General features: G+C 44.1%; 1 protein-coding gene across 2 annotated transcripts in view; it reads right to left on the bottom strand.

Moving 5' to 3' along the window:
- The window catches only part of LOC307199408 (collagen alpha-4(VI) chain-like), a 94,793-nt gene extending 80,454 nt beyond the window's left edge, over positions 1-14,339 (bottom strand). Inside the window, exons 1-6 of one of the 2 annotated variants that reach the window (XM_079947142.1) lie at positions 14,011-14,339; positions 13,402-13,482; positions 8,177-8,262; positions 6,515-7,123; positions 3,035-3,622; positions 868-1,473 (exon numbers count right to left, since the gene is read on the bottom strand). In XM_079947142.1, the coding sequence (XP_079803268.1) occupies positions 868-1,473; positions 3,035-3,622; positions 6,515-7,123; positions 8,177-8,262; positions 13,402-13,427 (1,915 nt within the window). In that variant the 5' untranslated portion in view covers positions 13,428-13,482; positions 14,011-14,339. Of the gene's footprint in view, positions 1-867; positions 1,474-3,034; positions 3,623-6,514; positions 7,533-8,176; positions 8,263-13,401; positions 13,483-14,010 lie in introns of those variants that run through there. The other variant, XM_079947141.1, reaches the window with a different exon arrangement.
- Between the last annotated feature and the right edge of the window lie 2,966 nt (positions 14,340-17,305).

Genomic DNA, 17,305 nt, shown 5'->3' with positions numbered 1-17,305 from the left:
ACGTACCTCTCCATCCATCTGGACGAGTGAGATGTGTTATCACAGTTCAAGGACACTATCCTGCCAGGCAAAAGCACTTGGAGAGGGCGTGGCCTGAGAAGAGGGCGTGTGGCCTGAGCAGATGGCTGGATGGGCCTATTTAGGGCCCAGCCTGAGAGTCCCCTCCCATGACCTTCCATACTAAGAGACGTTGATAGCTCAGCTCTGAAGTAACCCCCACTGATACATTTAGACAGGACTTTTGCCTGAATTCATACAATTTAAGCACGGACAGGAGCAGGAATGTAAACTTGCTGCCATGACTGAGGGGGCTGGTGATGTGGGATATTGAGAGGGTTCGGGGCCCTCCTTGAAAATTTTCTTGCCTTCCCCCGCCACCTGATGGCGCCCCTGGGCAGGAGATAATGGGCAAAGCTGCCCCAGGGTGAACAATATGTAATGCTGGTTATGTGGGAGTCTGGTGGAAAGGTTGATAATAACTCATCTGCAGAGGAGAATTTATGCAAACGCTCCACAACAAAATGCCGTGTGAGGATTTGATTAGTCTGAAAGCCAGGACACCTCCAGAGGATATCAGTTCTGCATGCCACCCCTTGCCTCATCCAGGCCATTTTCACAGGACTAATAATAATAATAATAATAATAATAATAATAATAATGACTTATTTATATCCCACCCTCCCCAGCCGAAGCCGGGCTCAGAGAGGCTAACAACAGTAAAAATAACACAATTAATTGAAATACATTCTAAAATCAATTCATTCTAAAATCAATAATCCCATATTTGCAGGGGACTGGATGACTGACAGAATTCTCCACCTTATAATCTGCTTTAGCATGAAATTTTCTCTCCAGGGAAATAATTACCTGCTGGCACATCTATGTCCAGAGCATCATCGTAGTGCGGATGAACTGATACGTCCAAAATATCCACCACAGCCTGCTGAACCTGGTCAAGGCTCTGTACATCATCGGCCTGAAAAACCAAAGTGTCAGTAGCAATCTCCTCCATTTCCACCCTGTCAGAATCCAAGATGCCAACCGTTACAACTTTCACTCCCATTTCTTTCAGCCGCTTTGCGGACTCCTTGACGTCATCCTCAGATTTAGCGGAGGTGACGACCACCGTAAACTGTGGCGTCCCTTGGTTAAACCGGCTCCCTGCTTCCTCGGTAAAATAGACATCTTGCAAAAATTCCAGGGCAGCCCCAGTCTGTGAAGGGCCTCCTATGAATTTGACGCTGTTCTGGATGTGGTGGAGAACATCTTCCTTACTCTCATAAGTGTTCAGCAAAAATTCTCTCTTCCCTTCTCCACTGTATTGCGCAAAGCCAATCTGGTACTTGCCAGTCCCTACATCTAGTTGTTCGACAATCTGAGCGGTGAATTTTTTGACTGCTTCAAAGTTGGGGGCGCGCATTGTGTCAGAGGAGTCGATAAGGAAAACCACATCAGCATAGTGCTTTGTAAATGCTGGAGGAAAAAACAACATATTTTAATAGAGTGGTACCTCGGGTTACAGACGCTTCAAGTTACAGACTCCACTAACCCAGAAATAGTACCTCAAGTTAAGAACTTTATCTCAGGATGAGAACAGAAATTGTGCGGCAGCGGGAGGCCCTATTAGCTAAAGTGGTACCTCAGGTTAAGAACAGTTTCAGGTTAAGAACGGACCTCTGGAATGAATTGAGCTCTTAACCTGAGGTACCACTATATACCATTGCACTGCAATCTGCATGAGAATTATAAAACCAATTGAAATCATTTCCCAGAGTTCAGTTCACAGAATTTATGATCTGCTCTTGCAGTTTTTAATTGTATAATGTGTGTCATTATATGATTAAAGTTACATTACTTCCATGCTTATTGAATTTCAGAAAGCAGGTCCCCTGCTAGGAGCAGGTATGTGAAGCCAAAACGCAGTGCAGCACTCTGGGTATGTTTTTATTTAAAAAATAAATAAATATTGAAGATTTTTTTCAATTACAAAAGTGCGTGCATTGTCACAGGTCGCAGAGTCTTTTCTATAGATCAGTTACATTCAGTTTGAGACATTAGTGTTGTATACAATACAGTGGTACCTCAGGTTACGTACGCTTCAGGTTACAGGTTACATACGCTTCAGGTTCCGCTAACCCAGGTTAAGAACTTTGCTTCAGGATGAGAACAGAAATTGTGCTCCGGCGGCGCAGCAGCAGCAGGAGGCCCCATTAGCTAAAGCGGTGCTTCAGGTTAAGAACAGTTTCAGGTTAAGTACGGACCTCCGGAAAGAATTAAGTACTTAACCTGAGGTACCACTGTATATGTTTATGGGAGAGAGGGGGGACAGAGGGGGGGGGAAGGATGGTAAAACTGTCATTATTTTATTTAGAGTACTTATGGGGTTTTGTGTTGGCGTCACTTGGGTAGATTCTCTTTCTATTCGTTTTTGAATTTTTTCTTGGCAGCGAGAGAGGTTGGGGAGAGGGGGGTCAGGGCATGGTTGGTTGTCTTTAGTTGACTGAAGTGAGCGTTTTTTGCGTGTGTGAGGGAATGTGCCGCGCAGTCGGAAGTTATTCTACAAAGCCACACACTGCTCTTCAAGCACCCATTTTGTAGAGATTCAAAGAGCAGCTCAGGGTTGTTGGCAGAAAAGCTTCCGAGCAATGAACTTCAAAGACTATTTAGTTAAATATGCTAAGATAACTTAATTAGAAAAACTTGCAAATACCAGATAGGCTTAGGATTTAATTATGTTAGAGAATAATATGTTTAAAGTCAAAATGAAAACAAAGTAAGATGTTAAGTACTTAAATTAATTTTATGAGAAAATTAGTTTTGGGAAACTGTTACAATGATATACACTGAAACTCAGCCAGGGGGATTTGAGGAAGTCACTTAACAATGTTACTAAGACTGGATCAAGTACAGTTAAGATGTTTGTTTGTTTGTTTGTTTGTTTGTTTAAAATTTTTGGAAAACCAATAAAAAAAATTGAAAAAAAGAAAAACTTCCGAGCAGCCCACAAGTCGCCGCAGAAGACATCTTTGCTTACCTGTAAGCTGGCTCTCCACTGCAAAGCACATCGTTCGGAGGAGACGGCCGGAGAGTTCTTCGAGGATATCAAATCTGTCGGTGCTGAACAGAAACTTATTCAAAGGCCGGCTGGCAATTTCCTGCAGTTCGGTGGTGTTCTGGACCCCAATCCCCACCACATAAACAGAGATGCCTCTTGCCCTCAGTTTGCTAGCGGGAACCTTGACTTCATCACTGGACTCGCCATCAGTGAGTAAAATGGCGACCTTAGGGAAGTTTTCCCAGGCTCTGCTCCCGGCAGATTCCGTGAAGTACTCTTCGCCGATAAAATCCAAGGCAGCGCCTGTGTTAGTGCCTCCCTTCCGGAAGGGCAAATTCTGTATTTGTTCCAGAATGTCGCTCTTTGAAGAATACTGGTTTAAGAGGAATTCCCTGTAGGGGCTGTCACTATACTGGGCCAGCCCAATTCTAACCTGATTCGGACCAATGTCAAGGCTGGATATCATTGTATACAGAAAGCTCTTCACCTTCTGGAAATTCTCCTCGCCAATGCTGGTTGAACTGTCCACCAAAAACACGATGTCGGCCATGGTGGCTTTTCGGCACACTAAACGAGAAAGAAGTTTTAAAAAGCGAGACGGGAATTGGTTATTGCTTTTCTCTTTGAGGTGGTTTCAGACTAAAACATAGCTGGCATTTATGTGGCCAGCCATTATTATTATTATTATTATTATTATTATTATTATTATTTATACCCCCATCCCATCTGGCTGGGTTTCCCCAGCCGCTCTGGGCAGCTTACAGAATATATAAAACATAATAAAGCATCAAACATTAAAAGCTTTCTGATACAGAACTGTTTTCCCAAACAGCTTCTCTTGAGGATTTTCTCTAAGCGAGAACATCGTAAAATGTTTTCTTAGAATCAGGGCCACCAAAATATTACAAAGGTTAGAGCTGTACCACATCCAGACTCTGAATTCTTTCTTTTCTTTCTTTCTTTCTTTCTTTCTTTCTTTCTTTCTTTCTTTCTTTCTTTCAACAAAGGAGGCGAAAGGGGTTATATGGAAATACAATACGGAGAAAGCTTCACTGTTGACATTCTGTCTGTCAGATATATTATTTCATATGTGTGTGTTTCCCCTGATTTTTGGGCCTCCCCATATGAGGATACAAATTTGCAAATGACACAAAAATATACAAATTTTATGTGCATCTGTACTCCCTTTTGTGAGTGAGGTGAAGGGAACCAATGCACCGTGTACTGGGCCAAGAAAATCCTATTGGCATCCATCATCAGAACAAGTCAGAAAAGGGCAGATAAAGAAAAAAGATATTGGCTGATTTCACACACAACCTTTACAACTTTCTGCATATTTTCTCTTTGCATTTTGATGGTAAACATCTAAAAGTGGCTAAAATGGACCACATATTGAAAATTAGCTCTCTTCCATGTTCTGTGCTGTGAATCATAGAGTCTTGGACTGCAGAGTTAGAAGGGACCCCGAGGGTCATCTAGTCCAAACCCTTGCAAGGCACGAATCCTGCCCATGGACATCCCTGGGTGGGCTCAAACCACCAACCTTCTGGTTAACAGCCAGACGCACTGACCCAATGTGCCACCAGCGTTCAGAAGTGACCGATTTCATTTAGTTTTCCCGATTGCCTAATTCTTCTTTTTAAGCGACATCTCTGGCAATAAGTGCAGTACATGTCCACTCAGAAGTTGGCCCATAATGAGTTCAGCATGATGTGTGAAAATAGCCTTACTGTGCTGGTCTCATGGGTTACCCAAGTCCGGTCTGTGGTCAGAGGTGCAACGTGGAGGCAGTCCGTAGTAGCTGAAGCTGAGTGCAGGGCTGGGAGTCGGGTGAAGTCAGGAACAGGCTTGCAAGCAGAGAGCCAGGGCAGGTCAGGAGCTCAGGCAGGAAAGCAGGACAGGGTTCAGGCAGGAACTAGCAACCCATAATGTTGCTCCCGCAACTTGGGGCTAGGGCTGACTGGCTTTTATCTCCCCCGAGACGTAGGGCGGCCCTGATCCTCAGGTGACTCGCCTCTCCTGGCCTGGAGGCGAGCACTCCTCCTGCGGGAACTTAGTTCCCTCCACCTCTCTGCCCTGAGCCTCTGCAGCTCAGGAGAGGCTGGAGGGTTACCGGACCCAAAGGCAACCTCAGCTTCCCCTGATGGGGCTGAGAGTGGAGCACCTGCAGGCAATGGGTCCTCCATCACCTCAGGAGCCAGAGCAGACTCAGCTGATGCCTGCACTTGAGGATCCAGCACAGGTGAGGACCCTTCAGGCTCATGCCCCAGCCTCGGCTCAACTGGTTCTGGAGGCGGGGAATCCTGTGCAGGCTGGGATCCCTCAGGTGCAGTATCCGAGTCCGAATCCCAGGCTATCACACTTACCGGTTGAATTTATCTTGCATCAGGCTCTTTGTATAAAACACATGCCCTCCTCTTTCTGTACACCCATCACCTGCTGTCAGGGGCTGGACTGAGGAGGAATGGTGGGAACCCCCTCATCTTCCTGCAACTTCCCAAAAAGAGGAGGACAGTATAGATTTAGAACAGTGGTTTGCAGAAGGGCATAATTCAGAGGCTGCAGAGGGGAGGAGCTGGAAAATATTGGGAGAGCAGCAGGAAGAAGGACCAGGGGAGAGACAGTTAACAGACTCAGTGTCTCTAGAAAGCATTCCTAACCCCTTCCCCTCTCCCAGAACCAGGCAGGCCTTGAAAGTAGTAGAATAGAAAGCTCAGAGGCAGAAAGCTCAGATCAGCCAGTGCAGGGGTGACGTAGAATAGAAGAGACTGAGAGGGTGGGACTTGACTTGGAGCAACGCCTTTATCTAAGGAAGCATTCCTTTCTCTCTCTCTGTGAATATTGAATAAGCTACTTGGTAAGAACTCATCCCACAGTGAGAGGGATAGGATTCCTTGACACCTGGTAGCATGCTGCTGAATGAAAAAGATTTTGTGATCTTGTTGTTGTTTAGTCGTTTAGTCGTGTCCGACTCTTTGTGACCCCATGGACCAGAGCACGCCAGGCACTCCTGTCTTCCACTGCCTCTCGCAGTTTGGTCAAACTCATGCTGGTAGCTTCAAGAACACTGTCCAACCTTCTTGTCCTCTGTCGTCCCCTTCTCCTTGTGCCCTCCATCTTTCCCAACATCAGGGTCTTTTCCAGGGAGTCTTCTCTTCTCATGAGGTGGCCAAAGTATTGGAGCCTCAGCTTCAGGATCTGTCCTTCCAGTGAGCACTCAGGGCTGATTTCCTTCAGAATGGAGAGGTTTGATCTTCTTGCAGTCCATGGGACTCTCAAGAGTCTCCTCCAGCACCATAATTCAAAAGCATCAATTCTTTGGCGATCAGCCTTCTTTATGGTCCAGCTCTCACTTCCATACATCACTACTGGGAAAACCATAGCTAGGAAGGATTTTTTTTAAAAAAAAAGAGAGAGAGACCACTGTATATACACACACACACACACTTTTGGATTTACCTGGAGAAATCTGAGTGATGTGTTGAGAGGCTTCTTCGCCAGTAGTACAAATCACCTGGAGGAGATTTTGGGAGATGCCCTGCAAGCCGGCAAAATCTTCCACGTTGTAGACGTGCGTCTCGTCCGGGTCACTAGCGATTAACTGAAGCTCCGACAAAACAGCATCCTTAATGCCCAAAGCATAGAGGGTGATGCCTGCACTCTTGACCAGCTTTGACGGCTCACGGATATCATCCTGAGCTTCCCCGTCTGTTATCACAACTGCCACTTGGGGGACGCCTTCGCGGTGCCGACTGCCGGCCACTTCGTTGAACTGATGGTCCAGCATAAACTTCAAACTCTTCCCAGTTTTGGTCCCCCCTCCTTTGTAGTGCAAGTTCTGAATCCGGTTTAAGATGTCCTCTTTGCGGTGGAAAGTGTTCAGGAAGAACTCGTTGTGAGGCAGGTCACTGTACTGAATCAGCCCAACCTGGATTTTATCCGGTCCAATGTCCAAGCCATCAACCATGGTGTACAGAAAGTCTTGCATGCTTTTGAAGTTCTTTGTTCCTATGCTCCAGGATCCGTCCACCAGGAACACGAGGTCTGCAATGGCAGTTTCTCTGCAGACTGAAGAAAGACAGAGTAACCTTCTTTTGTTCTTACACCAATAGGCATTTGTTAGATTTGGGACAGGCAAAAGAAAACATTTCTTCATGTAACCCAGGTTTTGGGGGACATGAAGTTCGCATGATGTCACATGTCCCCAACTCGCATCATCCCTGACTACCAACCATGCTGGATGGGGTGATGGCAAAACAACAACAACAAACCTATGGTTACGTGAAACATAATAAACACACAAGACGTAACCGGCTTTACTTTTGAATAAATAAGGTATACTATTCATTGTATCAAACTGTAGATTTCAACGGAAGTCTCATAAAGTTCAACAAAAAAAGCAGAAGACCCAGTGGATCAGTTCATTCTCTAGTCAGTTCATGCATAAGGTCCATACATGTATAAGTATCTATTCCACTTGCCTGTTCATAGAGTCCAATAATCCACATGACGGGTTGTTACAGTTCCACAGAATCCTTTCACAGAGTCTAAGACAACCACTACTATGCTATAAGATCCTTTAATATTACATATGAGCCTGTTCTACTGATGAAGCCTAGGATAGCGAAACAAGGCTAATATTCCGGAAATCCTTGTCTTAGACTCTGTGGAATAGATACTTATACATGTATGGACCTTATGCATGAACTGACTAGAGAATGAACTGATCCACTGGGTCTTCTGCTTTTTTCATTGAACTTTATGAGACTTCCGTTGAAATCTACAGTTTGATACAATGAATAGTATACCTTATTTATTCAAAAGTAAAGCAGCCTGGGCTCCTGACATTAGATATGTCGTTCTAAAACATCACAGGGCATACTTGTTAATTAAAATAGTTTTTTTAACACACACACACCCCGTTTTTGTTTTTGTTTTGTTTTGTTGTTTGTCAAATGTAATACCCTGCCGCACCATTTTCTAAACCGCTGTTTCTTTCTGTGCTGCTGGTCGCTGGTTGCTCTGCTCTGCCCTCTGGTGTCATATTTAAATTCTTCCCCCCTCCATGTCTTTTGTTATCTGCACATGGATATTGCTAAAGAAGCACAGATATTACATTACCAGTAGTTTGGGCATCGGTTGAGCACAACATGGTCAAAAACACAAGAATGAATCTTTGGTTCCAGTTGTCCATCATGGGGGCACCCCTGAAGAAAATAACAATAATAATTCATTGTAACAACAACCTTTCATTCATATTGAAAAACCCAGTTGTATACACAAAGCTATGCCATACGTTCCGGACATAGCCGGATTTTCACTTTTTGAAATATGGCAACCCTAATACACACTAAGCCTTTAAAGCATATTCAGAGCACCTAGCTTCCACCAAAGAGTCCTGGGAACTGTAATTTGTTAAGGGTTGCTGGTGACTCTAACTATGTCCCCTGCTATGCTAATCCATAATTTCTCCCATATCAAAGTTTCAGGATCAGTGTACACATGCGTCACTTGAGGATATAACAAGAGTTCTGTTGGTAGAGCCCCGTCTCAGGTTCAATCCCTTGAAGGGCTGGGGATGAGCTCTGCCTGAAACCCTGAAGAGCCCCCTCTGCCAGTCAGTGAGGGACCTTGAGGACCAGGGAATGAATGCTCCAGGTTTCTCCATCTGGCCCTGGAGGATCTTCCCAGGCTATGTGTATTACTGGTCCTGCTCCCTTCTCAAGTGCTTTGCTCTGGTTGGAAGGTGTCCTTGAACAAGCCTCTTGGTTGCCTGAATGGAGGATGGAGATGTGTCTGTAAATCTCTGGCTTTTACAAGAGTGAATTGACAATAGTACAGTATTGTGTTGTGTGATGTTTTACCTGTGACTTCTGTGTATTAGTCATCATTGCATCTATTGGGTAATGGACAGGCACCTGTTAATCAGCCTTGTGTGACTCTACATACACTCTATAAAAAATTTGGATTGAGGAATAATCCTCTTCGCAGGCTGAATTCAGATATCATGCCAAACTGTGGTTTGGCATCGTATCTGCACCTGTGTTGCAAAACCCTGGAGTGTCACCAGGATATCAACCGTAGTTTCAAGCTGGCTTCCAAGCTACAGTTTATGCTAACCATGGTTTGCTGTTATATCTGAATTAATAAGCCAAAATAAGAACCACGGCTCCACCCGAAGAGGCTGATGCACCATGAAAGTGCGCCGAACACATGGGAAATGAAAAACCAGTAAGTTGCCCTAAACCACAGTTTGCCTGCTGTATATCTGGACGTTGAAACCTCAGTATGGTTAGGCACAAGCCATTATTCAGTGCAGTTTCAGCCACTACAAAGATCTGTACTGTGAGGTTGTGTCTTGGGTCTTTTTTTGATAATGACAGGCCAGCTGGAAAACACCAAAGTTTCTGGCAAATATCTATGACAACAATTAAGCGGGGGAAATGAAACAGCCACTTCTGAATTAATGATGACAAACAAAGCCCTGCAGACAAGGCTAACATTGCTTATGGGATGCCAGATGATTAGGATCTACCTCCAAAAGACAAACTGTTTATTATTATGCTATGCACTTCAGCAGCTGCATAGGCCCCTGGAAAGTTTGTGCAAGCAAGCTGGGTTTATGCATTTCAGAAGCTCCTCCAGGCTGACCTTCTGAAACTATTTGAAAGGGCACTGCATTTTTTCCACCAGACTGAGAATCCGGTTCCAAAAAATTAGGGTCTTGCTGTGCCACTAGTCAAAGCACAGCCCTGAGAACATTTTAGACTTTGATCGATACTCCTGCACAAAAACTCTTCTTTGAAACTAGACTAAATGCCCCATCTAAAGACTTGAGACATATTTTTGTTTCATTAAATGCAGAGGAGGGGTTGGAAAAAACCAGTCGCAAACAGCATGAAAGATGTGCACAGATAACCCATGCCAGCTAAATCTAGTTAATTATGGTTGCACAGGAACATCAACCTCAAGGGCAACAGATACAAGTGGGATGTAGGAAATCTATCCAAACTAATCATCATCATGAATGTTACAAAGTCATCCCAAATGTTTTGGATTCTTCCCCACTTTGCAATCTGGGTCCTTTGCTGCTTTCTCACATGAGTCCCGGCCTAAAAAAGCTTGCTGAAGGATAAAAAGGTAAAGGTAAAGAGACCCCTGACCATTAGGTCCAGTTGTGGCCGACTCTGGGGTTGCGGCGCTCATCTCGCTTTATTGGCCGAGGGAGCCGGTGTACAGCTTCCAGGTCATGTGGCCAGTATGACTAAGCCGCTTCTGGCGAACCAGAGCAGCGCACAGAAACGCTGTTTAACTTCCCGCCAGAGTGGTACCTATTTATCTACTTGCACTTTGACGTGCTTTCAAACTGCTAGGTTGGCAGGAGCAGGGACGGAGCAACGGGAGCTCACCCCGTCGCGGGGATTCAAACCGCTGACCTTCTGATCAGCAAGCCCTAGGCTCTGTGGTTAAACCCACAGCACCACCCACATCCCACTGAATGGTATAGTTTTTGTAAAATATGCAGGGATTTATGATATGTAAAATGAACCATGGAAAGAGAAAAAGGGAGGTCACTGATATCTTAAGGATGTAACAATGAGTATTTTAAATTGTAAAACAGAAAATTTAATAAAAATTATATATACACACAAAAAAGATATATCACTATATCACAATATTTGGCTGGTGATACATCACAATGTTGAAAAGCTGGCATTGCCCAGCCCTGAAACCGACTAGCTATAGCAATTTCCCAGAGTCCTAATACTGCAACAAGCTGTTTACGAAGCAGAGTAAAGCAAACATCATGCTAGCACCACAGTAGATATAAAAAGTGTGCCATAATTCTGCCATGGTAAAAGGTAACAGTTCAATGGCTTTAATAACCTAGTATCACCACCACTAGGGTATCACATGGGACGCAGGTGGCGCTGTGGGTTAAAGCCTCAGCGCCTAGGGCTTGCCAATCGAAAGGTCGGCGGTTCCAATCCCTGCGGCGGGGTGCGCTCCCGCTGCTCGGTCCCAGCGCCTGCCAACCTAGCAGTTCGAAAGCACCTCCAGGTGCAAGTAGATAAATAGGGACCGCTTACCAGCGGGAAGGTAAACGCCGTTTCCGTGTGCGGCTCTGGCTCGCCAGAGCAGCGATGTCACGCTGGCCACGTGACCCGGAAGTGTCTCCGGACAGCGCTGGCCCCTGGCCTCTTAAGTGAGATGGGCGCACAACCCCAGAGTCTGTCAAGACTGGCCCATACGGGCAGGGGTACCTTTACCTTTACCTTTATCACCACCACGTTTTTACGCAACACGGAAAAAGGCATTGTGCAAGCACTGAAACTGTTTGTATCTTGGTTTGGAGGCAGTGTGGTCTCAACATAGCAAAAAGTGTCCTCCTTTTTTAAGCAAACCACATCTTTCCTGTGGCTTATTTCCAATAAGGCAATCTACAGCAATCGATTACATCTGATAAGCATCCTGTTTTTGGATAGCTTTCCAAGCAATAAATAAACATCCGCAGAGATAATGCTGCAGCGTGTGGGTAAATAACCTGGGTTAGTAATTCTATTCATGTGGTGAAAAAGTTCAGGACCACACAAGTGGATCTTGTGTTAAATGTAGGTCAACGCACATCTTGGTCTGAAAAAAACAGGTTACGTTAAAGAGAAAAGTAGGAAAAGTGTTCATTAGTCATGAACACAAAGGGAAGAAAATATAATTCGTTTCTCCAGTGCAGGATACAGTTGTTATCCAACCACTTTTCAATGCATATACTTATCCTTTGAGCTTTGCTGTTTTTGAATATGAGAGAAAATTTAGATTTTCCCTCCAAAACAGTGCTGTGTACTGCCTCCCACCCACATATTCTTGAAACTTGCTAAATATTAATAATATTTCATCCACATCAATGAATACTGTTTGGATACTCTTCTACCTCCATCACATTTTTTAAAATATATTTTTCTTAAGGATGACAGCAAGCTTATTATTTATAGGATTTACAGAAGCCGTCCCAGTCTCTGATTTGATCCCAGAATGTCCCACTTTTCCTTAGGATGTCCTTGTTTTCACTGGAGAAATGTTGGAGGTATGGAGTTAGGTGACCCCCCAGCCAAGGAGATAAGTAACTATACAACCTTTAGAAGCCATCTGAAGGCAGCCCTATATAGGGAAGTTTTTAAATGTTTAATATTTTATTATGTTGTTATATCTGAAAGAGCGTCTCCACCCCATCGTTCTGCCCAGACGCTGAGGTCCAGCGCCGAGGGCCTTCTGTCGGTTACCTCACTGCAAGAAGCCAAATTACAGGGAACCAGGCAGAGGGCCTTCTTGGTAGTGGTGCCCTCCCTGTGGAACGCCCTCCCACCAGATGTCAAAGAGAACAACAACTACCAGACTTTTAGAAGACTTCTGAAGGCAGCCCTGTTTAGGGAAGCTTTTAATGTTTGGAATATTACAGTATTTTAATATTTTGTTGGAAGCCACCCAGAGTGGCTGGGGAAGCCCAGCCAGATGGGCGGGGTATAAGTAAAAAATTATTTTTTATTATTATTATTTGGAAGCAACACAGAGTGGCTGGGGCAACTCAGTCAGATGGATGGGCTATAAACAGCAAAATAATAATCTCCTCCACACCATTATCATTTTTGAATAGGACATCCCTATTTTCATCAGATAAATGTTGGAGGGTATGCAACTTTTGGGCCTCCTTTAAGATGCTCATATAAATGTTCCAGCCCTAAGTGACTTAGGCCCAAATATCTGAAAAACTGTTTCCTTCCCTGGACCCTCTCAGGTTTTAAGATTGACAGAGGGGGTAAAAACACAAAAACTTGCCCTGGGACCATGCAGTAAAGGGCAGGCAAAAGATCCTATAACCAAAAATAATCAATAAATAAACCTCAGGCCACCTTCCTTCTACAACAGCTTTCGGAATGTAAAAAGACAGATGTACTTGTGGATGTTCTTGCCTGTTTGAAACTATGAAAACTAATAAAATTCTAAATTTTAAAAAGGTGGGTTGAAATTTTTTTCCTGACCTTCCCACTATTGCTAAAGACTAAACACACAGCCATATTTTTTTCTGATGTATTCTTGGATTTACCAATATGAATTCCCTCATCTTTTTGCTAACTGGATGAGAATTTACACTTGAAGAACGATCGCTAAGGTTTTGTATTAGGATGGAACTTAGATCCCAACCCCAGACAGACCATCAGGATCTCGTGTTGCCTTTTACAGCTTCCTGCAAACATTCTATTACTTATTTCATTTACTGAAAATATGCATCATCTCGTTTGTGGCAAGCTGAAGTACGATTACATCCCGTTTGAATAAATTATTCCTCTTACTTGCAGAAACCTTCCTTCTTGTACATGCTTGCTTTTCCCGAACTTCCTTCCTCACAGAGTTGTCTGCAAAGGCTAAAAGCCCTGAAATGCAAAAAAGAATTCCGTGCAGAGCTTTGGTGCAAATGTCCAGCATTTTGCCTCTCTCTAAAGTATATTAGAAAGCGGATTCCTAAACCTTATATTTCTTCTCAAAGCAGCAGCAGCAGCATTTGGCAACAACATCTGCCCTGTCCATTCCACCTACCGCTCACCTCTTCAGATTGCTATATTATAATTCCAGAATAAATCAATTGGAACTAGACATTTAACTTGCAATGCATCTCAAGTCTAAACATTCTGTGAGATAAGACGAGACATCTTGCACTAGCCAATGTCTTATCAGTGATGCATGAAAAACTTCTTTCAGAAATTTTATTAGTACATTTTTGGGGGAAACAACATTAAAATGTCTCTGTGAAGCCATAAAAATCATTTTCTTCTTTCTGTGAAGAAAGACACCCATTTCTTTTGGGATCTGATATGAGCGTAAAGTTTATATTTTCCCTCACAGACGCACACGCATAACGATTGCAAATTAATGGAGAAGGAGATCCTAAATACTGCACTCACCTGGCTTCTTAGAGGTCCATCTGTGCAGTGTCTAGTGGTCCATATGATCAATCATCTATCCTCTCTCAGGACTGTCCAAAAGCATCAAAGATTCCAGCTGTGAGCAGCCAGTTGTGCTGTTGGAAACAGACCGGGAGCCCGCCTCCCAAGACAATCCCACTGAGACAGAACTCTCAGTCTCTTGCGTAAACTCTGGATAGCCCCAGAAGGAAAAGTTTTCTCTGACACGTATGCAGGATTAATAAGAATTTTAAAAATGTTGCCAGTAATGGAGGCCCTAAAGTATATATTCGAGTCTATGAATTCAAGATATTCACTTGCCGGTCTTCAAATCTGACACAAGACCCAAATTGACCCCTTCAATGACCACAGGCACTTCTCTGCCTCAATTCCCCATCTGTAAAGCTATACAGTTGTACCTTGGATCTCAAACGCCTTGCAACTTGAACGTTTTGGCTCCCAAATGCCACAAAGCTGGAAGTGAGTGTTGCGGTTTGCGAACGTTCTTTGGAACCCGAACATCCGACGCTGCTTCCGCAGCTTTTGATTGGCTGCAGGAAGCTTCTGCAGCCAATTGGAAGCCGTGCCTTGGTTGTCGAATGTTTTCAGAAGTCGAACGGACTTCCGGAACGGATTCCGTTCCACAACCAAGGTATGACTGGATCATTATGATGATGCTGATGACACTGAGCTGGACCAGTGTCTTGCCTTGGTAATGGACTGGATGAGAGCCAACAAACTGAAGCTCGATCCAGATAAGACTGAGGCTCTGTTAGTGGGTGGTTCCCTAGACCGGATGGGTGGGAGATCACCTACTTTTGATAGGGCTACACTTCCTCTGAAGGATCAGGTTTGTAGCTTGAGGGTGCTTCTGGATCCTTTGCTATCACTCAAGGCTCAGGTGGCCTCAGTGGCCCGGAGTGCCTTCCATCAGCTTCAGCTGGTGGCCCAGCTACGCTCCTTTTTTTTTTTTTTAATAATATTTTTTATTAATTTTCCAATTTTAAGACAAAACAACAACAACATACAAACATCAACAAATACAAACAAACACACAAATATAATTTCTCAACCTCATTTTCATAAACCTCCTTTCTCGGACTTCCCCATACCTCACCCTTTTTGCATCCTTGTTTTACAGTTTTTCAGCAACCCTTTTTACCAATTAAATTTAAACTTACTATCTTTCTCAATTTCACCTTAAGACATCAAACAATTTCAGCTGTAATTCTGCATCTTCCTTCCCCTTGACATTTTAGCACTCCTCAATTTTGTAACAGTTCCTAAGATATGCTTTAAACTTCTTCCAGTCTTCCTCCACCGTCTCTTTCTCTTGGTCACGGATTCTGCCAGTCATTTCTGCCAGTCCCATAAAGTCGATCACTTTCGTCTGCCATTCTTCCAGTGAAGGTACCAGCTACGCCCCTATCTGGACAAAGATAGTCTAATCACTGTTGTCTATGCTCTGGAAAACTCAAGGTTAGATTACTGCAATGTGTTATTTGTAGGACTGCCCCCGAAGACGGTTCGGAAACTTCAGCTAGAGCAGAATTCAGCAGCCTGGTTGCTCACCGGAGCAAGAAGGTTTGCGCATGTTACACCGATCCTGGTCTGACTGCACTGGCTACCAATTAGTTTCTGGGCCCAATTCAAAGTGCTGGTTTTGACTTATAAAGCCTTAAATGGCCCAGGACCGCAATAGCCCAAGGACCGCCTCTTTCCATATGAACCTACCCTGACACCATCTTCTGAGGCCCTCCTTCATGTGCCTCCTCCTCAAGAGGTCTGGAGGGTGGCAACACAACGGGGCCTTCTCTGCAGTGGCTCCCCGTCTGTGGGAGAGAAGTTTGCCTGGTGCCTTCATTACACACCTTTAGGCACCGGGCAGAAACATTCCGTTTAATCCAGGCCTTAGGTTGATTTGATTGACATCCTATGCCCTTTTAAAATGGGGGGGGGGCCTTATTGGGCTGTTGTTTTTATTTTGATTATGGATTTTGTGGTTTTATATTTTGAGTTTATTCTGTAAACTGGCCTGAGACCTGCAGGTATAGGGTGGTATATAAATTCAATAAATAAATAAAATCACCAAGTTTTTCTTTGACTCGCCTTTGTTAACTGTTAAGCATCCTCTAAATTAAATTAAACAAAAGTTATTGTTGTTGCTGTTGTTACTGGCCAGCAAGATGAGGGTGTGGTAAGGTATGCTGAATTTAGATCAAGGCTTTTCATTACAGTGTGGCTCATTAAGAGCACAAGCCTATAGATATTTCCTTGGAAATGTTCCGCTGTGTTTAAGGGGGGTTACTCCCAAGTAAGTGTGTGTAGGAGTGCAGCTTTAAAAGTCTATGTATCGTATTTTTCGCTCTATAAGACACACTTTTTCCCTCCTAAAAAGTAAGGGGAAATGTGTGTGCGTCTTATGGAGCGAATGCAGGCTGTGCGGCTATCCCAGAAGCCAGAACAGCAAGCGGGATCACTGAGCAGCGATCCCTCTTGCTGTTCTAGCTTCTTTTTTAAAAAAATAATGTGTTGTTGTTGTTTAGTCGTTTAGTCGTGTCCGACTCTTCATGACCCCATGGACCAGAGCACGCCAGGCACTTCTGTCTTCCACTGCCTCCCGCAGTTTGGTCAGACTCATGTTTGTAGCTTCGAAGACACTATCCAACCATCTCGTCCTCTGTCGTCCCCTTCTCCTTGTGCCCTCCATCTTTCCCAACATCAGGGTCTTTTCCAGGGAGTCTTCTCTTCTCATGAGGTGGCCAAAGTATTGGAGCCTCAGCTTCACGATCTGTCCTTCCAGTGAGCACTCAGGGCTGATTTCCTTAAGAATGGATCAGTTTGTTCTTCTTGCAGTCCATGGGACTCTCAAGAGTCTCCTCCAGCACCATAATTCAAAAGAATCAATTCTTCGGCGATCTGCCTTCTTTATGGTCCAGCTCTCACTTCCATACATCACTACTGGGAAGACCATAGCTTTTACTATACGGACCTTTGTTGGCAAGGTGATGTCTCTACTTTTTAAGATGCTGTCTAGGTTTGTCATTGCTTTCCTCCCAAGAAGCAGGCGTCTCTTAATTTCGTGGCTGCTGTCACCATCTGCAGTGATCATGGAGCCCAAGAAAGTAAAATCTCTTACTGCCTCCATTTCTTCCCCTTCTATTTGCCAGGAGGTGATGGGACCAGTGGCCATGATCTTCGTTTTTTTGATGTTGAGCTTCAGACCATATTTTGCGCTCTCCTCTTTCACCCTCAATAAAAGGTTCTTTAATTCCTCCTCACTTTCTGCCATCAA

The sequence above is a fragment of the Podarcis cretensis genome (genome assembly GCF_951804945.1).
Source record: "Podarcis cretensis genome assembly, chromosome: 12".
Classification (NCBI taxonomy): Eukaryota; Metazoa; Chordata; class Lepidosauria; order Squamata; family Lacertidae; genus Podarcis; species Podarcis cretensis.
The sequence above is the reverse complement of the archived record's forward strand: the minus strand, read 5'-3'. Positions and strand labels throughout refer to the sequence as shown.